At 47.9% G+C, this 25,266-nt stretch overlaps 1 protein-coding gene across 8 annotated transcripts in view; it reads left to right on the forward strand.

Moving 5' to 3' along the window:
• The window catches only part of OSBPL9 (oxysterol binding protein like 9), a 1,205,712-nt gene that overhangs the window by 246,331 nt on the left and 934,115 nt on the right, over positions 1-25,266 (forward strand). For 2 of the 8 annotated variants that reach the window (XM_086952430.1, XM_086952432.1), the window contains exon 1: positions 14,303-14,463. The exons of 4 other annotated variants lie outside the window; for them this stretch is intronic. In XM_086952430.1, the coding sequence (XP_086808556.1) occupies positions 14,440-14,463 (24 nt within the window). In that variant the 5' untranslated portion in view covers positions 14,303-14,439. Of the gene's footprint in view, positions 1-14,271; positions 14,464-25,266 lie in introns of those variants that run through there. 2 more of the 8 variants (XM_086952429.1, XM_086952431.1) reach the window with 2 other exon arrangements.

The raw sequence follows: 25,266 nt of genomic DNA on the forward strand, positions 1-25,266 counted from the left end.
CTGCGAACTGATTTCTAGGTATAGGGACTTCCTTGCAGGGCCCTAGTTGTGGCGCACAGTGGTCCGTGTCTTGCATGGCTCGTTGCTTTTGGTATAGAACGTCGTGTCAGAAATGAGGTCAGTTGGCAGTGGTGGTGTCTAAGTAGGCACCGCAATGTCATCCCAGCAACCACGATGACGGACCAAGAGTTGACCGACGCCACCTACTGACGCGCAGGGATACTGCAAGAGGAAAAATCTCTGGAACCAGTCTGACGCCTTGGAGAAAATTCTAATGTAAGGAATCTATAACTAACATATGTCTCTTACAGATACATTGATACCGAATGCAAGTGACTTGTTCTTCATTGTCTCACTCCTGATAATGAAGCCTATTCCTCCCCTCTCTGTGCTATTCTTTTATCAGTATTCATACCCTCCCTCCTAACCAAACAACTTATAGGCATAAGGATGTTGCCAGCACCAAAGAGTATTGGTGGCATCCACACTGTCAGTGGGGCACACCAGTATTGGAAGGTCACAGCTTTAGTAATGCTGGCAGTGGCACCCTCAAATGAAGGAGAAAGATTTAGATCACATTTTCAACAGGGGGTTCTTAGCCCTGAATGAGTAGTACTACCTTTAAACAGAGTGTGGGCTACTGAAACAACAATTTTTCCAGCGCTTTGTGGATAGATAAGTGGTCATAAATACTATGGAGCATGGGTGTATTTGATATCATAATTGACGAGCTGGGAGTTCAAAAGATTTGCCTCCTAGTCATTCATGTCAAAAACAGTGGACTGCGCCTGTCTGAAAGAATATCAATGTGGGCATGAATGCAGGTGCCTAGATATTTTAGTCTTGGATTGCAGAGGCACCAGTGCTGTGAAGAGCTCAATGAACCGGGCATAGAGACTTAAATGTAATTCTCAATTTCACAGGCAATGGGTGTAATACAAACAGGTTTCATTTACGTGTTCAGATTTTCTCTTCTCATTGATTAATATCACTACCATATTTTGAATGTACTGCCATTTTGAAATAGTATTAGCAGTAAACTGTAAATAACAAGCGTTCGAGTAACCAAGTCTAGATAATATCGCGGCACCAACGGCTATTGCCTTCATTTTCTGTGCAATCAAGGGAGGAGTATGTGGCATAGTCAGAAGCTGGTTTTCCATAGATAGTATAGACTGCCTTTTACCATTGTTGTCTTGTTAGCATTTAGATTGAACATATTACAGCTTATTTATTATGATGACCAAAAAGCAGAGTTGAAGAGTTTGCTGAATTGTTTCCGGAGGGCAGTCTAATATAGAAAGGAGCTGTGTCCTCATATGACAACAAGCAATCTAGGGATGTTATTCAGGGGCCTCCTTTAGGTACAAATACAATAGGAGATAAAGATGATACCTCTGTAGTTCCACAGTTGACCAGGGGGGAGGAGGTAGATTTGAAAGTGGATAGAACAAGTGACAGACTGAGTCCTGTAAGAAAGGTAGAAACCCTGGAGACAGAGTCACCATCTCCAACCGCATTCAGATGAGCCAAATACATTAGTGGTCAGCAGTATTAAATGCAGCTGGCAGACCTATAAAATACATCCAGTAAGGCTCATTCACAAACTGTTAAGGACTGATTGAAGGGCAGTTTCCATATCCTTAGGAGGGTGGACGCCAGCCTGAACTTCTTCTAGCAGGTTGTATTTTTCTAGATGATTAGAGAGCGAGCCATTGGGGCAGATATTTCTCCCCGAGCTTGCCAACAGTTGGAAGTAGGGAGATAGGCCTGTAATTACTTTCCTCTGTAGGATCGTAGTTTGGCTCTTTCACTAAAGATTTACTGGTATTACTCTTCCAATACAGTTTCTAAGGCAAGGTTAAGGCAGACGTTAATAAGGGGTTCAGGATATGTCAGACCTTAGCTAGAGAGATTCCATCTGGAGATCAAGATTTAACGGTTGGCTGCAGTTTGTACATTTTGGCATGTTGAATTGACGGTATAACTCCAATAATCTGTTTGTGAGGATGGCTGGGAGAATGATTTGTATTTTGACTTTGTTGCATTTTCCCCCTGTGATACTGATATGTAAAATATGATTTTTCTCAGTTAAGAAGGAAGGTAGAATATCACACATCACTTGGAAAGGGGAATCAGTGGAAGATACATTTGAAGGGCTTTCAAGTTGCCTAATCAGTTTGAGTGAGTAGCATGGCCTGCCTCTTGAATCATTTGTGCAAAGGTGCTAATTTTGGTGCCATTGAGTGTATGTGTAATTCATCTTAGCTGATTTTTGTAGGCCTGAATTGCGTCCTACGACTAGGTAATGCAACTTTTTCTTTCAGGCTTCTGGGTCATAAGTCTCTCTGCCTTTGCTTAAATAGTATACCACTGGTTGGCTAATGTGAAAAAGGGTCGTCAATTGGTGGAATCAGATGGTGTTTGTTCAAATACTGATTTTAGTTGTTTACAGCTGTTGCTACAACTTCTTATAACTGGTTTGTGTGATGGAGACTTAGAGTTGTTCAGAACCTGAATGGCTTCCTCTATGTCGATTTTGGATCATGGGGAGCACTGACGGATGTGGTGGGGTGAAACTCAGTTTGTATGTGATTTAAAATTTAGAATTGGACTGACCAAATAATGATCTGTCCAAAACATGGAAGTAATAGAGGTAACTTTAATAAGGTTATGGGAGGCAAAAAAATTATCACTAGTATAGTGCTTTAGGGGCATACAATTCCTGAGAATACTTTGGGCGTTGACAATTAATTTCTACTAGTTAAACTGAAGCTCTATCTTGGCTTTTGTTTTCTTAACAAATTAAACAGGTATGCCTTCGTTAGTATACATTTTTCCTAGCGCACAATCTCACTCCACTTTTTATGCCAGGTCTTGAAGCAGTTTTAGCTTTTTCAACAGCTTCTTGTAATCAAAGGATGTCTGGACTAAAAACTGCCTACACATAAACATACGTAGAGAAGCTTTGGGCAGCCCTGCTCATCCATTAGTCTGTTCTATTCTCATTCCCATTTTTCACGGCCCATCGCAGTGTGTAACATCGGAGAATGGGTCAGTCCTCTTATGTCATTAATGGTGGATGTAACAACCAGAAGCTTACCTGTGCACAGGTCCCCTTCGAATTCCCCTTTCTAGGTTAGGGATGCAAAAACCTTGACACTTCTGGCAAGTTCAAGGCAGTCTGAGCAACCATTCGCTGGTGTATTTTCAATTTGGTTGACTTGCTGTTGGGGTACGACAGGTTTCACTGGGAGGAAATAAATGAGCAAGTGCAGCCCCTCCTTGTGGCGACAGGAAGATGGAGGAAGAGCAAGTGCCTGAGGGCATGATCATCTGAAATGCAAATATGTGCTGAGCACTGGATGCTGAGGATACCGCTTCCCATAGTATATACCCCAGCATCTGCTCCTGAGCCTTGGATGGATACATATCCTGGGACTTAAGATGGTTGTATGCCACCTCCTCAAACTCACATTAGATGGCGAACATCTTTTTGTGTCCTAGTGCATGAGATGTGAGGGGAAAAAAAACACAGACAGCAAAATCCATGGGTGCCCTGCAAACTGCCACTTCAAGGGGGCTCTTTCGTGAGTATCAACTTGGGCGAGACAGAGTCCCCACAAGTGAAGACAGACAGAGGCTATACAAGGGGCAGCAAATGGGGCAACAAGGCTAGGGTTACAGACGACTGTAACAAAGGAGCATTTGCTTCCAAACAATGCCTTGCCCATGCCAGTCCTGTTCCTACACTCCTGTCACCCTGATCAAACAACACCTGTTGGTGGAAGACTATGCGAGAAATCCTAACAAACTTCAATGGATTTTGATGGAGTTCAGCAGGGAAATTGCTTAGAATTTCACCCTACCATCACTCCCCCACAATATATCACTTTGTTGCCTCTTGTCTTTTAAATTAAACCTATTCTTTTTTGCGGCATCAACTGCCCTTGTGCAGCGTAGAGACCCTGTACCAAGGTTGGGATACTCCAGACTATGTTTAGTAGTGCTGCTCTAGGCTTGGCTCACAGCAGGTTTGGGCTCTTAATGATTGAATAATGTGCACACTTCGTAGTGACATGTTTAAGTTGTCTGCCCCCGGATTTGGAGCACTCTGTATTATGCGGTTTTATTCTACAACTTACATCCTCAAATTGTTCTCCCACTATACTCCTTAAGCCCTTTGTGAAAAAATGACCGTAACCTACTAGCACTTGTTCCCCCTCCTTTTAATTTTCCTGAGTGACCCTCATCCATCCTCTGCATGCCTTCTATTTCTGAGTATAGCCTCATCTCCCTCCGTCTCATGCCTGTCTTGCCTTAATCCTTCTTATTGTAATTGTGCAATTGGCTAGTAGCTCATTTCATCAATCATAACCTTTCCTCTTTAAGTACCCTATACCTGTAATCTAACATTACCTAAACTCCACCAGCCTATCTATCTCATCAACCATTCACCTGAAGCCGCTTATCCCCCACTAATGTGTACACCGAAGTTGTATTAATATCATCCATCTCAAGTAGCCAGAGTAAATGCTTCAGATTTTTTTTCTTGAGGGCACATAACTAATTACAATAACCATTATATTATGTTTTTAGGTCGCCTGCGTCGCACTGCGTAGCAGTGTGGGCGGAGCTCCGAGATTTAATGTTTCTTAGTGAGGGGGCATGAACCCGCCCCTCTTCTCCATTGGCTGGCCTCGTAAATGCTGGCCAGCCATTGGAGGAGAGGGGCGTCACTCCCTCGTCTTTTCCAGATTCGGGGCGTGTTTTTTAGATTCTTTCTATCTGTGACATCATCCATCACTCAAATCTAAAAAACACGCCCCCAGTCTGAAAAGGACGGGGCTCTTTCACAATCCCTCCCCTGGTGTCCTCCTCCTGCCCCGTCTCTTCCCACCTGTGAAAAATCTGCATTGTCTATCATTGCCTCCATCTCAATATGGTTCAATCTCAATCGGGTTGTTCAATATAGGTGTCGGGTGCAGCTGAGTGTGAGGACATGATTGAAAGGAGACGCTTGTTATCACGGTGGCCGACAGGCAATGCTAGACCAAAACATTTTGCCTGACCTTCAAATGGCCGCTTTTTAAGGCACAGCTCCTACCGCATTCACTATAAGGGCTCCTGGGCGGACTTTGAGGTGCCCGTGATTCAAGTGCGACATCATCGTAAACACAAGTTAACCAAAATGGCGACCCCAACAACTGGAAAGGTAACTCCAAACCCCTTTCTTTGACAGCTCGCGTGCAACGAGCATATCGTTTAAAGAGGAAAAGTATGATGAAGGTAGTTCGACATTCGGGCTAGATGCAGTAGGTATTTCGGGCAGCTGTGGCAGTGCCCGGAAAAACAGAAGGTTGCCTCTGACGTGTACTAATTCTCTGTGACCAGTTTTAGGGTGCGTTGTTTAAAATTCCTGAATAAACTCCAACTATTGTAATGTTTGCGAAGGACGGTGAGCGATGCTGTAGTCGTGCAGTATGTGTTAGCATAACTTTCAACCTCTCAAAGTTTTTTAAAGGATGCACTGATGAAGGAATGTTGTTTGTTCCGCTTTAAAACATTATTTTGAATGCATGGGGTGGTATCGGTAGTTTCGGAATGTCGTTGCACGAGACTGGACTTTTTGTCGTAAACTTTAACATCACTCAACGAAGGTTGTATCTTGAGCGATGTGCACTCTTAGCACTGTGGTATCGTGAAAGGAACTATCAGGTATGCACAAATTTGCTAATGCAATCATACTGTGTTTTCTTGTGGACAATTGCTCTTCAGAACATATACGTTTAATGGAATTTTCGAAAACGCGTTATTCCGGCAGCGTTTAAGTATTTAAAAAAAATAGCTCTATATTTTTTATTTGTAGTATCTAGTGTAGTTCTTGCAGAGCAACGGACTTACTTGTACCCCTTTCTCTAAACACTTCTTGGTAACCAAACCAAACCTCTTCTCCAAAGATAATACGTGCAGTGTTTGAGTGCCGGAACAGGACAGTCCGCTAACCGAGCATAAGGACGCCGAAGGGAAGTTCAGTATTGCTTTGCCTATTGGCACTTTCAAAGTAATTGTGAAAATATCACCTGTGCATATTATGCCAACATATTTCTCAGATCTTTTCATTAGGCGGGGGTCCTCTTAGCTGGACTAGTCATACTTTGTATACGCCAGATCTCTCCTCCCAAATACTTTAACCCCTTCAGTGCTGATGACAAAGCCAGCTCGTCATGGGTGTTACCTGCCCTGTGCTTATGACGAGCTGGCTTTGTCATGTAAAGTGCGATTCAGAGTATTTCAGCACCCAGCGGGAAAACCCCTAGCAATGTGTGCAGATCTCTTCATCACTCCGTCCAAAATATTGCCCATCTACATTGATTTCAGTGTGTTTGCTGACAAAAAACAATTTGCCTTTGCCTTTTTTGTGGTCTACAGGTGTGAAAGGCTTCATGCGGCGGGGCAAATGTAACACAAAACTAAATTAATAGTAGATGAGGCCTTCCGCTAACTTCTCAGTTGATAAGAAGGCAGCCATAATTGGGTAGCAGTGAGGCTCTCACACCTCTGATCCACGGTTCTGTAGTAGGGGATCTCTGCTATAGTCATAATCTAGTGAATAGTCCCGCCCATGTGCGTGGACCCCCGAGCAATCAAAAATAATCTCTTAAGGTGTCGAAAAATGCAGAACTGCACAGCAGACACTTAAGAGAGAATTAAAGACAGATAATGCAGCCTATATCACCAGGCTACACTGTCCAGTACTTCAACTAGAAATTCCACCCAAAAATCCACAAACAGCAAAGTCTGTCCAGATTTTCCTTGCTTTAGCAGCAAAAACCCTCTGGAATGATAGAGAAGAAGACATGGACAGACAAGCCCCATAGGCTGCCATTATGTGGCTCCGAACAGGATACTGCGCCTTCAAGAGAACTTTCCAGAACTTCACAGTATCCCAGAATGCACTGCAGGTCCCTTTTACTTTCAGTCCTTTTTTCCGGCTCCTGCAAGCAGGACACTGGAGCATTGAGCTCTCCCTTTTCAAGGGTTTATTGGATTTTTGTGCTCTTTTGGTGTCTAAAAGTGTTTCAGTTTGTGTGCTTGGTGTTTTTTCTTCACTTCTGTGTATTTGTTCAGGCTTTTTAGGGCTCTAAAATGCCTGCTCTCTTCGACAAGTGCCCAGAATGTGGAAGGAAGAAGTCCAAGTCCGATCCACACGACGTCTGCATACTCTGTCTCCCTGCTGCACATGCCCCTGAGGAATGTGACATCTGCCAGACCTTTTAAGCAAGGACCCTGAGGGAAAGGCTAAAGAGCAGGCTGCAAGGCCTAGAGGAGAGACGACTGCAGGCTGCAGGTGGGTCTGGGAAGGCTCCCTCTGCCCCTGCTGAGGCCTCTGGGGGGCTCCCCAGAGGCAGGAAGCCCAGCAAACGGTCCCGGTCTCCGTCGGCTTCGATTGCATCGACGACAACGTCGAGAGAGATGACGACGGTGTGTTCCCCATCTCCCCAGGGCTCTGGGTTGAGACGGTGTGGAGGGTCGACGGGCCTGGGTAGGCCGCCGTCGAGATCACCGTCGACTGATTCTTCGTCGGAGTCGTCGACGTCAGTGTCGAGCCATCGACGTCGGAGAGGGAGCGGCAGGCGTCGTCGCTCGCCGTCGAGGCGATACCGCCGGTCGCCGTCGAGAAGACGGTCGGCGTCGAGGGGGTCCTCGACGTCGAGGACCTCGAGAAAGCGGTCGGCGTCGAGAAGGAGTCGACGCTAGTCATCGAGGACTGGACGTTCGACGACGCGGAGGCGGCGTTCGACGTCGAGGAAGAAGCGTTTGACGTCGCGGAGGCGGCGTTCGACGCCGGAGAGTAGACGCTCGACGTCGCGGAGGCGACGTTTGACGCCGGAGAAGCGACGCTCGGCGTCCAGAAGAAAAAGATCAGCGTCTAGGGGGCTTTCCAACTCTCCTAAGCGGCGCAGAAGGAGTTGTGGGGTCATAAGTCACGCTGGATCTGGGGGAGGATGCCGGAGACGGCGATCACCGACTGGAGGGGCTGGTTCGCAGTCCCCTCCCCTGAAGAAGTCACCGGGCTCGGTGTACTCTGTGGTTTATACACCGCCTCGGCCGAAGACGCCCCCACCTCCTCCACCTCTACCTAAGGAGGCTCCTCCAGCAATCCTCCTCTTCCGCCATTGGTGCCACAGCCCCCACCACCTCCGCCTCCTCATGACGTCCCTCGGCCGGACGTACCTCCTGTTGTTCCGCCGAGTTCGGTGTCGCTGCCTTGCTACCCTACACCGCTCAAGGGGACACCTAAGCCGAAGCCCCTGGATAGGCCACGGAAGACACCTCCGCGGAGGCCTGTGGAGCGTCCACAAACTGGGAGGTCGCGATCTCGTTCCAGGAGGAGGGAGCGATCGCGGAGTCACAACAGGTCATCGATGCGGTCGAGACGACGCTAAAGGAAGAGCAAATCCCGTTCGCATACGGGGTCTTCAGAGACCAGGGACTATTCACCGACGTTGCCGGGTTCTCCGGGACAAGGGTGTCACCGGTTGACTATCTTGTGTCCTTCCATGATGTCCTGTTGAGGGGTGCAGCGAAGTTGGGCATCTCGTTGACGGTGCCCACGCCCAAAACATCGGTGATCTTCGAGACGCTGCACCAGAAACATCTGTCTCGGCCATTACTACCGCTGGTGCCGGGCATGGAGGAGCCGGCCATGGACCTGTTTCTCACCCAGGCGGTGACTAAGGCGGCTCCCTCGAGACTCCAGAAGAAGTACCGGGCTCCCGACTCGGATCCAGCTTTTCTGAGGGTGGATCCTCCGCCAGACTCGCTGATAGTGACGGCGGCTCAGAAGCAGCATGCCACCACTCCGTCATCCACAGTCCCGCCAGATAAGGAATCTAGATGGCTAGACTCTGCGGGAGGAAGGTCTGTGGGACATCGGCGACTTCCATGAAGGCGGCGAGTGCCACTGCCTTATTAGGGCGGTATGACCGAGCCCTCTGGGAATCCCTCCAGCAGTTTGTAGAACACCTGCCTCGTGACGAGAGAAGATTTCCAAGAGGTGGTAAATGAGGGGATGTTGGTGGCGAATCAGGTCATCAGTGCGGCAGCCGATTCGTCCCTCCTGACGGCGCATGGTTACTGCCATGGAGTTAACCACAGATGACACGCCTGGCTCCGCCTCACGTCGCTGAAGCCTGACGCACAACAAAGGGTTGCCAATTTACCATTCTCTGGAGAAACCCTGTTTGGAAAACATGCAGATGACGAAATGGCCCGCATGAAGGCGGAGGCCGAAACGCTCACGACTGTGGGTCTGGAAAAGCCCAAGGATACCAAGAAATCTTACAGCCCGTTCCAGAGACGGTTCGGTGGACAGGGCAGAGGGCGTGGCCAGACTTCGGGACTGCAGCAGCAACAACAGCAGCAGTTCCGAAGACCTTTCCAGAAGTGCCAGAAAGGCTGAGGCGGCCAACACACTGCAGCAGCGACAAAAGGCCTGGCCGGGTCTAGGCCCTGAGCGTTTACTTCCCCTGCATCCGTTACCCACTCTGGTGGGGGGGAAGCGTTTAATTTTTCTCCACTCTGCCAGAAAAAATTGCTCAGGACAAGTGGGTGCTGAATATTGTTTGCAATGGATACAGTCTTCGGTTCACCAGCCCGCCTCCGGCAATTCCTCCGGTCGGCTCGCAGTTTCAGCTGCGCGAGCTCCAGGCGGAGGCCGATATCCTGTTAAGGAAAAGGGCGATAGAAGATGTACCTCTGTCTCAAAGAGGTAGAGGTCTGTACTCCCAGTTCTTCCTGGTTCGCAAGAAGTACAAGAACGAGTTCAGGCCCATTCTGGATTTGTGAAAGGCAAACAAGTGGATTAGCAGCGAGAAGTTTCGCATGCTGTCGTTGCATCAGATTTATCCTCAGTTGCAACAGGGAGACTAGCTATGTGCTATAGACCTACAAGATGCGTACTTCCATGTGCCCATTGCACACAAGCACAGGAAGTTCCTGCGATTCCAAGTCGGCGCCAATCATTATCAGTACACAGTACTGCCATTCGGACTGAAGTCTGCGCCCAGAACATTCTCGAAGTGCATGGCAGTGGTAACAGCACACCTAAGGAAGAACAAGGTGTTCGTCTACCTGTACCTGGACGATTGGTTGATCAAGGCCTCCTCCTTCTTGGAAGCTCAAGCACACTTCCAGAAGACGTGCGTTCTCTTGAACAAGCTGGGGTTGCACATCAACATGTCCAAGTCTGTCCCGACTCCGGTCCAATGCATTCAGTACTTGGGAGCCTCCATCAATACGCTGCCAGCAAGCGTGTCTCCTTTGGAGGAGCGACGATTATCAGTCCTTCGGAAGGCTCAGGCTCTTATGACCGCTCCATCTACAACAGTGAGGACGGTGTCTTCTCTACTGGGATCGATGGCCTCTTGTATCTTCCTAACGCCACACGCACGACTGCACATGAGACCGTTGCAGGAGTGCTTGGAGGATCAGTGGGATCAGAGGAAAGGGTCTTGGGACGACAAGATACGACTGTCTCTGCATGCTCTTCAGGCTCTGAAGTGGTGGTGTTCAGCGGAGAATCTCCTCAGAGGGGTTCCCTTCCACGAGGACATTCCCACTCAGACTATCGTGACGGATGCTTCTCTCCACGGCTGGGGGGCGCATTCCGGAGACTTACAGATTCAAGGAACGTGGTCCCCGACGAAGTCCAGGTATCACATCAATTTCCTGGAACTCCGAGCTGTTCACTTGGCACTGAAGACTTTTCATCCGTCCTTCCAGACCAACTCCCTGCTTGTACAGACGGACAGTACGACCACAATGTATTACCTCAACAAGCAGGGGGACTTGAGATCACGCACTCTGTCGCAGGAGGCGCAGGCGATCTGGCGATCGCTTCTGGCCAGAGGACTGACGATAACTGCTATCCTTCTAGCAGGTGTGCCGAATGTTCAGGCGGACGCACTGAGCAAACTGATTCAGGAAAACCACGAATGGGTCATAAACGACGAAGTACTAGGAGAAGTCTTCGCAAGGTGAGGGACTCCAGACGTAGATCTGTTCGCCACCGCCGAAAACAGCAAATGCTGAGACTTCGCCTCCAGGTACTACCAGCAGGGGACGTTGGGGAATGCGCTATGGATCAACTGGTCGAACAGCTTTCTGTATGCTTTTCCACCCATTCCCCTGATTCCGGCGGTACTCATCAAGCTGTCCCAGTCCAGGGTGCGGATGATCCTGATTGCCCCGGAATGGCCCAGGCAGTGGTGGTTCACGGACCTGCTTCACCGGTCTCTCCTTCCTCACATACGGCTGTCGTGCAGGCCGGACCTTCTCACGAAGTTCGGGGGCACTTGTTACACTCCAACCTCTCGTCTTTGAGTTTGGCGGCATGGCTCCTGAGATAGTGCAATATGGCCATTTGAATCTACCTGAAGATTGCATGGACATACTGAAGGAGGCTAAGCGGCCTTCCACTCGGACTTCCTATGCTTACAAGTTGAAGAGGTTTTGCATCTGGTGCAAGTCTAAGAATTATGACCCGACGACGTGTAAGGAAGATGTCATCCTTCCGTACCTTCTGCATCTGGCGTAGTCTGGCCTTAATGTCCATTCCATTAGGGTTCATCTTGCTGCGCTGACTGCCTACAGGAAATGCCCTTCAGACTTCCTTCTTTCAGATCCCTGTGATCAAAGATTTTTGGGATGGCTTGAAGAAAGTGTTCCCTCCTGTCCGGCTTCCTTCGCCTTCATGGGAATTGAATGTGGTGCTGTCCAGATTGATGAAGGAGCCTTTTGAACCTATTCATAAGGCTTCGTTGCAGCACCTGTCCTGGAAGGTGGCGTTCCTCGTGGCCATTACATCGGCCCGCAGGGTGAGTGAAATTCAGGCGTTGTGTTGCCAGGAACCTTATACTGTATTTCATGCTGCTAAGGTTGTTATGCGTACTCACCCTAAATTTCTTCCAACGGTTATATCTGATTTTCATGTTAACCAGACCATAACTTTACCTACGTTTTTTCAGAATCCTTCCTCTCCAGCGGAAAGGTTGCTGCATTCCCTGGATGTTAGGAGGGTGTTGAAATTTTATCTGGATAAGACCAAGGATATTCGTAGGTCAGACCAATTGTTTGTCAATTATGGACCAGTCAGGACGGGTCTTGCTACCTCTAAACAGTCAATCTCTAGGTGGATTGTGTCCTGCATACAGCAGTGTTATCTAAAGGCTAATAAGACCTTAGGGGTAAATCTAAGGCTCATTCCACCAGGGGCAAAGCTGCCATGACAGCTTTGCTCCGTAATGTTCCAATTGCAGAAATCTGCAAGGCGGCCACTTGGAAGTCGGTCCATACCTTTGCTAAGCATTACTACCTGGACACTCAGAAATGGTGTTGGACCTTAGGACTTGTCATCAGTAGCAGTAAGAGTAGTCCTACATGGATATATACTTTGGGAATGTTCGCAACACAGGCTTCTCTTCAGAACTCCATAGGCTCCCTCCCCCCCACCCCCCAACTACCATAACTATAGTTAAGCAGAACCTCTATTCTCTCCTGCGCAGAGATTCAATATTAGGCACTGCAACCAGTTACAAATCAGTACACAGGTTGAGGCACACCTGCTTTCCGCCTCCTTTTTTGACCAGAGATATATTGATCCTTCCACCTAGCTATTCAAATGATGGTTCGCTCCGAATTTTGCAAAACAGTGCACCTGCTGCAAGCACTGTAAACAAAGCCAATCCTACTCCCAAGTTTTATAGCTGAACCCTCCGAGAGTAAAGGGATAGCGGCACAAAGGTCTTTCTTAATACCGATAATGAAATACCTCCATGCAAGCCCTGAAATAAATGCCACAGGAGGAAATGTCTACACAGACAACATCAGAAGTAAATCTACAAACTATTTTGAAATGGAATTTGTTTGTCCGACATCAGCAGGTCAGTTTTTGAAAATACACGTTTTCTTATCAAATACAAGCTTTTCATTTTAGATAAAATAAATTTCTTCTAAACAATAATATTTGTTTTAATGAAATACTATGTGTTTCGAGATATCAGGTGATAAATGTATCAAATGTATACCCTACCCTAATATCAGCACGTCATTTTCATGAAGTACTCACTAGCACCACCGCTACACATCTGCTGATTCTTCCTTCCATGCCCATGTATATCCATCACATTCCTGGAAAATCAATCTAATCTTAGGGAAGGCCCCTATTATTTTAATACCCACAGCATGCGAAGAATGCCCACCCTTATTACAGGGGCTGAATCCATCATGACAGAGTGGTCCCTATATCTCTAAATGTAACATTTATATCTGATTTCTAGGGACCTTCTCAGACTACCGTGCCCTGTAACCAACTGATAAAGTTTACATGTGACTGGTATGCAGCCTTGAGTATGTCCATTCTAATCTGCAACTTTTTGCTCAGTTGCCTTTTAACTTTTGTATAACTCTAATTGTCAGCTAAACAGTGGCGGAACACGGTACAAATTAAGTTATTCTCAGTCCATCACAAGGATGAAACTGATGTGTAATGATAGATGTTCGAGTTGTTTCTATACTACACAGTGGATTATATTTTAGCCGTGGGTCTTTTTTTGGTGGGAGGGGGGCGCGGGCGTAGAGTATAGATGAAGCAGAATGGTGTATGGTATGGCCAGTAAGTACCCTGCAGAACAAATCAGCCTTCTGCTTTCACTGCCACTTCCTTAAATGTCGTCTGGCGTATTGAAAAGATCGCCTGACGTGTCTGATTCACATCCCTGTATCATCCTCTCGTGACTCTCGAAGTGGATTTTAAACTACTTAACCCGATAGAAAAAAAAAATTTGCGGGCCAGAAATACAGGCTAGCATGCCATATGCAGGCGCCGAAAATAAATCTTTTCCGTTGAGGGTCATTGGCAACAAAAACTGCTTTATTCCACCTTTTATAATTATCAGTAACAGAGGAACCAAGGAAACTAGCCCTGGGAAGGCAAATTAATTTTAATTCACTCTTGTAAACATGATGAGTTAAAAAGGTAAACCAATTAGTTGAACCTGCAGCTCCACTGTTCACATAATTGCTTTTCATCTTAATTGGAGTGTTCAAGGTAACAGTGAAACTAAGCGCCTGATGTAAATTCAAGCTGGCAGTGGATCAGCCCAGGAACATGTCGACATTGGTCCTGAAAACACGTGACAAACAGGCAGCCTATCACATACAGCCTTTTATGTGGGTGAGGGTTGCGCAGCAAATCAGAGCTGCAGTGGGAAGTGAGGTTGAAGTCTGTACACAGACTAAGGAAGTGCAGTTTGACAGTGGCTAGCTGTAAGTAGGGAGCTCTGTCTACTGTTTTAAGGAAGCATAGTCATTCTACTGCAAGGGGATTCTCTTGAGGACAAGCATGTCTTTCACATCGAGAGCAGGCCCACGAACATGTCTATGAGAAGACTTAGCAGTGTAAGTAAAATCAGCGGTCACAAGTAAATCGTTTCATTAATAGTAGGTAAGACTGTGTCAGTGCTACTTAGTAAAGCGACCTGTTTTTACGTGAGAATGAAGCGCTCCAATGTATCTTAAAGCATGCTCGTTAGTTTAAAATAATTTCCTGTCTCTTATGTTTGATTTCCTGTTTATGCGCACTGGTGCTTATTAAAAAAAAAAAGACGCTGCGTCTCTGATCAATTTATCTTTTTGCAAATGAACGCGTTTTTGTTAACAGCCTATTTGTGCCCCCTCAATAGGGATTTATAGAAAGCGCTGTGCGTTTTGCGAATAATGACAGAAATCCGTTAAAATAGGTATATCCAGTTCGGGTTTTTCCTGGGGAAACATTCGTGTGTTTCCTGTAAATAAGAACACGGATTTCAACATATATGATTTTTGCTAGATACCTTTGACAGTTGATCCTTCCATGCGGTACAGAAGCTCATATACCAGAGGGCCAATTCATAAGATAGGGCTTTGCAAATGCACACAATTGAGGGTTCGGGCCAGTACTTTAACTTGATTTGCGCTCCTGGGTGCATTCTCTCCTTGAGATATTGGAGAGAAAGGCTGTTTTGAGTTTATATGTTTTGAATTGCGGTCTATTTCAGCGTTTTGTTAACAATCTTCTGCAGAAAGTTCACATGGCAGATACAATTGAAAAATTACCACCTCATTAAATTGCTGTCAGTTTTTGAGCACGTAAGCAGGGCTATTTTTGTAGTCCTCCTCATACTGCACTGGGCTTAAACTGTATGCGTGCATTGAAAGGGATGAGAAGGAAACAGACTTCGAGAGCACCAAGAAGAGCGTTCTGATGGATGAGAAGCAAAAGTAGTCTTGGTGAATGGTATGAAAAGCGTTGATCAGCAAGTTGAGCCTGAATGGGGTTGTGCCAATGAACTCGAAATCCACTGTGAGTCCAAGGCCATAGAAGTATTTAAAGGTCAAATTGACTAGCTAGAAAGTAATCCAAACAGAAACTGTAAGCAAAAATCCCATGGCTTTAGAGACACGAAGCAGCAATAAGATTTGGGTGAAGGTTTTCTTATGAGTTTTCAAGGCCAGCCCTCTTAACTGAATTGAGTAATCAATGCTCAAGTTAGTGGCTGTCTTTACCACAAGTGTTTTTTTCTGTAGCAGGTCAGACATAATTAGCCAAAGTTTCACCAATTATACCTTTGTAGACACTTCAGTGGATTCATGATAATGCGGGAAGACTAAAGTTATCCCAGCATTGATAATTTGAGTTTAAACATTTATTGATTGAGAATCCAACTACATTACTTGTAAAACATTTTTACTTACAAGAATATAAATAAAATATGTGTAATGAAAACTAATTTATGTTAAAGCCAGCGTTTAATATTCAATGTAGTTTTTCTGGCTCGGACAATTGAATATTAATTCAACGTTAGAAAAGAAACCACCCTTGATTCCTTGTAACTATATTTCTTGCACTTGGTCATTTAAAAATTACATGTATTTAAGGTAGCTGCTTTTCGGAATTGGTTGCTTTTAAATTTGTGTTTCAGAGAGCTTATGTGAAGAGAGTAAGGCGACAAGACAGAGGGAATGAGAAAAGAGCCTTGTATGTGAAATGGTCTTGCCTCACAGGGCTAGTGACTCACTGGACAAGGGCATTAATGTGTTGGCAGTAACCACTAAAGGGAAACCTAAAAGGAGGGAGCATGGGATGTTATTCGGAGGAGGGTGTCTTTTAGATTTTTTAGCCAAATGGCACACTGTGACTGTAAACTTAACTGTGGAAAGAATATTTTGCCATATCGCCTACATCCCAGTTCCTGCTCACAAACATAAACAGAACAAACCCCATCCCCCAAAGCTAGATAAACCTTCCCCGTCTCCTAACCCTCCGCCCCTAGCATTATTATGTCCTATGTGATAATTTTACCTTCCTACTAACAGGCACCACTCCTACCCTATGCATTATTGATCACGGCCCGGCCTGCATCAGTTACTGTATCTCTTTTGGCGAAGGTAATCACATGCAACAGTTGTAGGTATGTAGGGCAAATCAACTCTTTGAACTCTAGAGATACTAATTGTATAAAGGATCCCACAGCTCTTGATAGGCCTCCAAACTGTGCTCTGTCATTGTCAGCCTCTCCATACCCAGACAATTTCAAATCCGCTGGAGCCAGGATGATTTGTCTCGAATCCTGTCTGATCCCCAGAGCGAGAGAATAGTCTGGAGTTCTACTCCTAGTACCAGGGCTATTTGTTTGCCCCACAGGGACTTCAAGGGGTATGTGAGGTGTTTTGCAACCCGAGAGGTATATACATTGGAAAGCAGGGAATTCTAGTGCCTCCATGCCCCCTACATAACTTCTTATTGCGCTCTGGACACCATTTCTGCATTCTGGCAGGTGTCCAGTACCAGTATGCAACTATCTGGATGGCTGTGTCGGTGCTTGCAATGTTACATGCAGTATGATGTGCTCTATAGAATATAGCCTCCCAATCTTGTGTGAAAGGAGTCTCCCTACTTACGCCTCCCAGTGCTCTTGACTTGTGTGCCTTGGCCGGGATGGGAGATGTCCTAAGAGTGAGTTCGACTCGGAGATCAGGCTGTTATCTATATCCTTCAATAACAGCTGCATCTCAAATTGCATTAACACGTGGATGCCATGTGACTTAACAGATGGATGCATCACCCAGTGGCGACTTGCAGCTATTTCAAGTGGTCAGCCTCTGCTAGATTTAAATTCTTCTTTAGGATATCAAAAGGAATAATCTGAGATTCTTCAAAGAGGCCACCTGTTTGCTTGCACCCGCTGATTGCCAGTGCTTGAAATGGTCCCCTTTGATGCCCGGATAGAAGTATGGGTTAATAAAGAGGGGTCCATTGGTGACGGAAAAGTTGTTGGACCCTTTTGGACTGCTACCTTGCCCCACATCATAAGTGTGGCTTGTGTTATAGTAGAGGAGTACAACCCCCAAGCCCTGCCCTGTCTGGGAAGCCAAGGTATCTTCCATATATGAGAGCCTGCTGTGACTTGTTCCATAAAACACCAGTGTTTCTCAGAGGTTGATCACCCCCACTATACAAGGAAATGAAGATGCAAGACTTGAAAATATTGTGTGATATGGAGCACTCACAATACTCCTTCAGATGTCTAGTACTATGCAAGGTTCTGCTACATGCGATCGTGTTTCCCGCCCCATGTGAAATTATCGATCTCCTTTTGCAGTAGTGTCAGCATGTTTCTGGGTAGTGCTAAGGGAGGAGCTTGAAATGTTCATACAATTTTTTGTAGAATGATCTTTTTAATCGCAACAGTGTGTCCTAATTAAGAGAGCTGAAGGCACTGCCATTTCCGCATGTCTGCCCTCACTTGTCACAAGTCGAATCCCAAGGTAGGGGAGAGGGTCTGTGAAGTAGGCGATTGGGTACTGGGCCTCCAACTGCTCCTAATGTGTCGCAGATAAAGTGAGATTCAATATTTAGAAAGATTAACCTTGGACCTGGAGACCTCCTTAAAAAGCTGCAATTCCCGGATTAGCGCTGGTAGGGATATCATGAGGTCCTCTAGGGCCACTATCATAACTGCTGATAATATGAGTGTCATCACCAAAGCGCACACTTGTGATTTGCGGGTTAGATCTGATGTGTTGTGCGATGGGCTCCATATACAGCGCAAAAAGGAGCAGGTACTTAGGGCTGCCCTGTCAAGTCCCCTTATGTATTTTGAAGGTACGGGAGGGTAACTCTGTTCACCTGCACCATAGCTCTAGGGGCGCACTGTACCCTCTAGATACCCAGCAACAAAACCACTCCTGCAGCGGAAGTGCTAAAAGTGGCAAGAAGTTAAGACCAACGGACTAGGTCAGATGCTTTTTCATTGTCTATCACGAGCAAGAAAGCTTCCTTTTAAAATCTCGGGACTTTATCTATGACATGTAAAATACGTTTGGTGTTGCCTCCACATGTCCTATCAGGCATAAAGCCTGCATGGCTGGGATGAGTTAGATACGTCATGTATGGGTTGAGCCTGGAGGCAAGGATGTTAGTGAGGATGTTTGAGTCTATGTTAGGTAAGTAAATCTGTCTATGCAAACTGCATAGGTGGGCGTCCTTACCAGGTTTGGGCAAGACTGTCATGAATGCTTCGAGCATAGAATGCGTGAGTGTCCCTGGCTCTGCCAAGGAGTTTAATAGTGTAGTGAATATAGGAGCCAAGGTGTGACAAAAGGTTTTGTAAAACAGTGGTGTGAAGCCATCCGGTCTGGGAGCTTTCAGGGATTGTAAGCGTGCTACTGCGCTGATTACCTCTGTCAATTCCATAGGTTTCTCCAATGCTTCCACCTGCGCATGTTTAAGCTTCGTTACTTGTACCCTTTCTAAGTAAGCTCCTGAGTCAGTCATGGGAGTCAAACAGGGCTTCTATAAGCATTCTCATTAGTGAGGCCTGGTTGTCAAAAGGTAGGCTCTATTGTGACATAAGACTGTCTTTCGTTGGTACATTTGTAGATCTCTTCAGTATGTATGTATGTTCACACGGGTCCAGGTTCTGTTTGTCCTAAATCCAGGCGACTGGATGGTAGCACTAGTTTTGCAAGCCACCTATTCTCATATCCCGTCCTGCAGTCCCACAGGGGTTACCTGTTCTTCAAGGTGGACCTCAAGCTTTTTCATTTTTTTTGTGCTTCCTTTTGACCGTACTAGTGAATCCAGGTGTTTATGAAAGTGATGTCAGTGGTCGCAGCACATCTACAGAGGTTGGAATGTCAGTCTTCCCAATCTTTGACTGGCTGCTTCAGGTAGACTCGCCGTAGTCCGCTGTAGACCATCGCCAGATGATTGCGAAACCTCCTCACATCTTTGAGGTTCTCCATCAATGTGCCGAAGTCACCATTGACTCCTTCTGAGGGGTCTCTGTTCAATGTAGTAATTCTGGATACAGTGCTCTTTCCAGCCTTTCCACCAGCTCAAGATATCCTGATCATTCAGGCTGTGATCTGATGTTTTAGACTCTTATTGAATTTCAGTGTAATTGGCTCTGAGCCTTCTTGGCTGCCCTCATCCAGCTTGTGTAACATACCAAATGTCACACACAGGCTCTGTAGTGGGATCTTAAGTTTAATTAGGCTCATCACCAAGGTAACCTGCAATCAAATCGACAGTAGACCCCTCTGCTTACCTCACCTGTACTTGAAGATTGTGATTGATGCATCGTTGCTGGGTTGGGGAGGTCCTCAAGATCTTCTGATTGAGGTGCAGATCACAGGACTCTGGTCTTCAGCAGAGATTTGCCTCCCCGCCAGTCTGTTGGATTTACAGGAGTTTTACTTAGCACTGAAGGCTTTCCTCCTATCATCAATGGGAGGCAGGTTTCTGTTCTTAAGGACAACACCACCTTCAATAAATAGGCCATGGTAGTGTCCTGAGCCAGGATGCTCTGCAACTCTGAAAATGATTTATCTGGGCATCTTCCAGGTAGCCAACCACCTGTCAAGATCTTTAAACATCAAGGTGGGTGAGCTAATCCAACATTGCCTAGTAAATCTTGTTTGGCAGTTACACCCCGAGGTGGCACAGTATGTTCGAGGCATGTGGGCTGCTGAATTCATATCTGTGCATAGATCGCCGCCTAGTGTTGGGTCCGGATGATTGCACATTGGTGTCCTGGAAGAGTCTTCGAAGTATCACGAGATAAGTGGTTCCTCCCCTGGACTACAGTGCGCATGGGCATCGACTCCATCCCCAGATTGTTTTTTTTCCGCCATTGGGTTCGGATGTGTTCGGTTCCCTCTGTCGGAATAGATAGTTGTTAACTTTACTTTGCTTGAGACCAAAAGGTCTTTAGGACTTGCGTCGGTATTGTCTCTCGTTCGGGTTCGTAATTTCCTCGGCTCCGAACCAACATTGTCCTTCCGCGTGCTTTCGGCGCGGACGGGCCTACTCAACGCTCCAACCTCTTCCATCATGGAACGAAGTCCATTTAAACGGTGCCCGGTGTGTGCCTCGAAGTACCCGCATATCGATGTACACCCGGTGTGCAACAAGTGCTTGTCGCCGAACCACGACGAGGCCAAATGTATTGCCTGTTCCAAGTTCCGGTCCAAAAGACACTCAAGCTCCGCCGAGCTGCGCGCCTGGAGGCCCAGCGATCAGCACCACCTCCTACGGACATCTTCGAAGCTGGGGATGTCGGGGACGACGCTATCCAGGAGATCACAGAATCTAACCCAGCGTCGGAGGTGGAGGACGACTACGACGCGGAGGACGAGGATTTCAATGAAGTCGTCGAGGAGGTAGGGGACGACGACGGGGCCCTTGCCACCGTGGAGGATAGCTCGGACGAGGAGCTTCCTCAGACTTACTCCGGGGCCATCCGCCATTATGAGGCCCAGGTCGAGGGATCGCCTTCGGGCCTTACCCAAAACCTTGATGACCGTCCCACGGCTCCGCCTTCCGGCCCGGCCACGGACATTGATACGGCATCACTCCCGATACATCCAAAACCGAAAGTGAAACCCACAGTCTCGACGCCAGACGTATCAAAACCGAAAGCGCGGGTCGCGCTGATCGGGTCGAAGACTTCGGAGGCCTCGGCGCCGAAGAAATCTAAAATGGCCATCGAGCTGAAGAGCCACGCCAAAATGGCCGACCCGAAGGCTACTGCATCGAAGCCGAAGGTTAAGGGGACCGACGCAGCTGCATCGGCGCCGAAGACGGTCATCACAAGAAGCAGGTCGACGACCATAAGAAGTCCGCTCTCGATCCGAAGAAGCGGCAGGACGACCCCAAGTCCCTCTCTGCCTCGCTTCCACTCGACAAAGCCAAGGGGGCCACGCCAAGTGCATCGACTCCGAAGAGCGCATCGTCGGTCGCCACCCCGAAACAAGCTGCAAAAGACTCTCTCGAGCCGGTGCGTCCCTCCGCCTCGTTCACTAAAAAGGTTACGGAGTCCCTACAACGAATTAGGGAGGGGGCCGCAGCAGTCGAGCCGAAGGACCCTGTGCCGCCCAAGCCTCTGGAGAAACCGGCGAAGGCGCCGACGCCGATACTTTTCACCTTGCCGCCCAAGACGGCGCCGAAGGCTTTCGCAGCGAAATCAGGGGCCGGAGTGCCCGTGAAGGTGTCTTCGACGCCAAAGCCGTCGTTGGTGGTCCCAGGCCCACGGCAACGTCAACTAACAGAAGAGGAGCGTCAGGAGGTTTTCATCGATGCCGACACTGGCAGGCTCTCCCTCCTAAAGAGAAAGATCACCCCTGAACCACAATTGGAGTCTTACAAGATTCCACTCAAAAGAAAGATGGACTCTGCTGGTGCCTCTGCCTTGATGGAGCCCGTTTCGCCACAGGCTCCCGAACTCTCACCCACTCATTCCAATGTCGAGGCAGGTGACGGCGACGACGAGGATAAGTATAGCTATCCCGTCTACACAGACCCAGAGGATGTGACTGAACCATGGTCTGCAGGTGGCGAGCCTGGGGACCCGCATTCAGGGCAGGAGCCTCAGCTTTTCTCAGCCAAGACTTCCCCCACAGAGGACTCTGCGGCTTTCAATGCCCTCATCGAGAGGGCAGCAGCCAATCACGACGTCGAGCTCCATGCTGACCCAGTGGACGTTGACTTTCTCTTTGACACCTTTTCGGTCTCTGAAAAGACTGTAAAGACTCTGCCGATGCTGAAAGGGGTGTTGAAACATGCGGCTGAGGTGTTCAAAGAGCCCACCCGGGCGAGGGTCATCAACCCAAGAATCGACAAGAAGTACAAGGCAGCGCCCACTGATCCTACTTATATTAAGGGACAGTTGCCTCTGGATTCCCTGGTTGTCTCCACTGCACGCAAACGAGCCAACTCACAGACTACGGGTGATGCTCCTCCCCCAGACAAGGAATCAAAAGTCTTTGAAGCTTCTGGGAAGAGGGTGGGTCGCAGGCAGCCAACATATGGCGCATATCCAACACGCAGGCGCTACTAGCGCGTTATGACAGGGCACACTATGATACTCTAGAGACCCTTTTACAGCACTTACCCGATCAATATAAAGAAGCGGCAGAGATGTTGATACAAGAGGGGAAGCTTATCTCCAATGCTTCCATTAAGTGCGCTCTGGACGTGGCTGACACCGCCGCGCGCGCAATTAACACTAGCGTTATGCTTTGTAGACATGCATGGCTGAGGATATCTGGGTTCAAGCCGGACATTCAAACTACCATCTTGAACCAAACGGTCAACCCAGATCACCTGTTTGGCCCCGAGGTTGATACCACCCTTGAGAAGATGAAGGACACCGACACTGCAAAGTCTATGGGTGCCTTGCAATCCCAGCAGTTTCGGGGTGGGTCCTTTCATCGCTTCAATACTAGAGACACCTCAAGGGGTCAACTTTCACAGTCAACGCAATTCTACAAAAGCAACACCCAGACTTCTTATACCAACAAGGGTCGGGGTGGATACCGTGGCAACAACGTCAAGGGCAGAGGACGTGGAAATAACAGCTCCAGGTCCTCCACCGCCAACAAACAGTGACGCCTTGTCACTGCCCCCCGACCACGCAACACTGGTCGGGGGGAGACTCCAGCAGTTCCTGCCCATGTGGAAGTCCATCACCACAGACAGGTGGGTCAGAACACTTATCCAATACGGTTATTGTCTGGAGCTCACATCCACTCCACCCAACATACCCCCAAAACACCGTCCTATGTCCGGCGAGCACTTGCACTTATTGCAGCAAGAAGTCAGCGTCATGCTGCAAAAAGGGGCAATAGAGCTCGTGCCCTTGCAGGAAAGAGGTGCGGGAGTTTACTCCCTGTACTTTCTGATTCCAAAGAAGGACGGATCCCTCAGGCCCATCCTGGACCTCAGGCCACTCCATTTTTACATCCTATCAGAGCATTTCCATATGCTCACAGTGCAGCAGGTTCTTCCACTGCTTCAACAGGGGGACTACCTGGCAACTCTGGACCTGAAGGATGCGTACTTCCACATTCCACTACATCCTTCACACAGAAAATACCTCCGGTTCACCATCCAAAACCAACACTACCAGTTCAAGGTTTTGCCTTTTGGGGTCACCACGGCACCCAGGGTTTTCACAAAGTGCCTAGCGACGGTGGCGGCGCATCTAAGACGTCATAACATCCACGTCTACCCCTATCTGGACGACTGGCTCATTCAAGCAAAGTCCGCCCAGCAGTGCGCCGACCACGTGTCCCAAACCATTCACCTTCTGCACGATCTGGGGTTCTCACTGAATTACCCAAAGTCCCATCTCCAGCCCACTCACATACGGCAGTATCTGGGTGCGACCATAAACACTCTGGCGGCTACAGCACAGCCGAATTCAGTGAGAATCGACAGCATTCAATCGCTGATCCAAAAATTCAGACCTCAACACTCGCTTCCAGCAAGAGTGTTCATGCAGTTGATAGGCATGATGGCCTCCTGCATCTCCATTGTCCCGCACGCGAGACTACATATGCGTCCGCTTCAGGAGTGCTTAGCAGGTCAGTGGACGCAGGCTCACAACCAGTTGAAAGACCAAGTGTTGGTGAGCAGTCGGGCATACAACTCTCTGCATTGGTGGAATCTACCAAACCTTTGCAAGGGCCGACCGTTTCAAGAGCCTGTGCCACCGATTATCCTGACAACGGACGCTTCTCTCCAAGGTTGGGGAGTGCATGTACTCCAATACACTGTGCAAGGACTATGGACGCAGCAACAGGGGAAGATGCACATCAATGTTCTGGAACTCATGGCGATCTTCATGGCACTAAAAGCCTTCAAAGTACATCTGTGCAACAAGGTCGTGTTGATTCGGACGGACAACATGACGGCGATATACTACATTCAAAAGCAGGGAGGCACACACTCTCCGCAGCTGTCTCATCTGGCTCAGAGCATGTGGAAGTGGGCCATTCAGAGGAACATCTTCCTCATGGCAGAGCATCTCCCAGGCAAGGACAATCAGATGGCGGACCTGCTCAGCAGGCACAGCCACCAGATGTACGAGTGGGAGATACATCCATCTGAACTCCAACCGTACTTCCAAAGGTGGGGTCATCCAGAGATAGACCTTTTCGCCACAAGGGAGAACGCAAAATGCCAAAGCTTCGCCGCCAGGTTCCCACACCCACAGTTGCAGGGCAATGCGATATGGATGAACTGGTCAGGCAAATTTGCGTACGCTTTTCCCCCAGCACCTCTGATTCCGCTGGTGGCACGCAAACTCAGGCAGCACTCTATGACTCTCATCCTAGTTGCTCCAACGTGGGCTCGCCAACCATGGTACACCACGTTTCTGGAACTGTCCGTGGTACCGCATCAAAGGCTACATCTCACACCCAGCCTTCTGACGCAGAGCCATGGCGACATTCAGCACCCAGATCCGCAACAGCTCAACCTGGCAATCTGGCTCCTGAAGTCCTAGAGTTTGGCTACCTCAACCTTCCTCCCAATTGCATGGACATCATTCGGGAGGCTAGGAAGCCCACTACTAGAGCCTGCTACGCGGCAAAATGGAAGCGGTTTGTCATCTATTGTGCGAACCACAACATTGATCCGCTGGATGCTTCTATTCAGAACATCATCTGTTACCTGTTTCATCTATACAAGTGTAATCTGGCCTATACGTCCATTCGCATTCACCTGTCTGCGATGGCCGCGTATCTCCAAAATAGACAGCACCTTTCACTTTTCAAGGTGCCTGCCATCAAAGCATTTCTGGAAGGCCTCACAAGAGTCATTCCGCCACGGACTCACCAGCTCCTGAATGGAACCTCAATGTGGTTCTTACAAGA

This window comes from Lissotriton vulgaris, chromosome 1_1, assembly GCF_964263255.1.
Source record: "Lissotriton vulgaris chromosome 1_1, aLisVul1.2, whole genome shotgun sequence".
NCBI lineage: Eukaryota > Metazoa > Chordata > Amphibia > Caudata > Salamandridae > Lissotriton > Lissotriton vulgaris.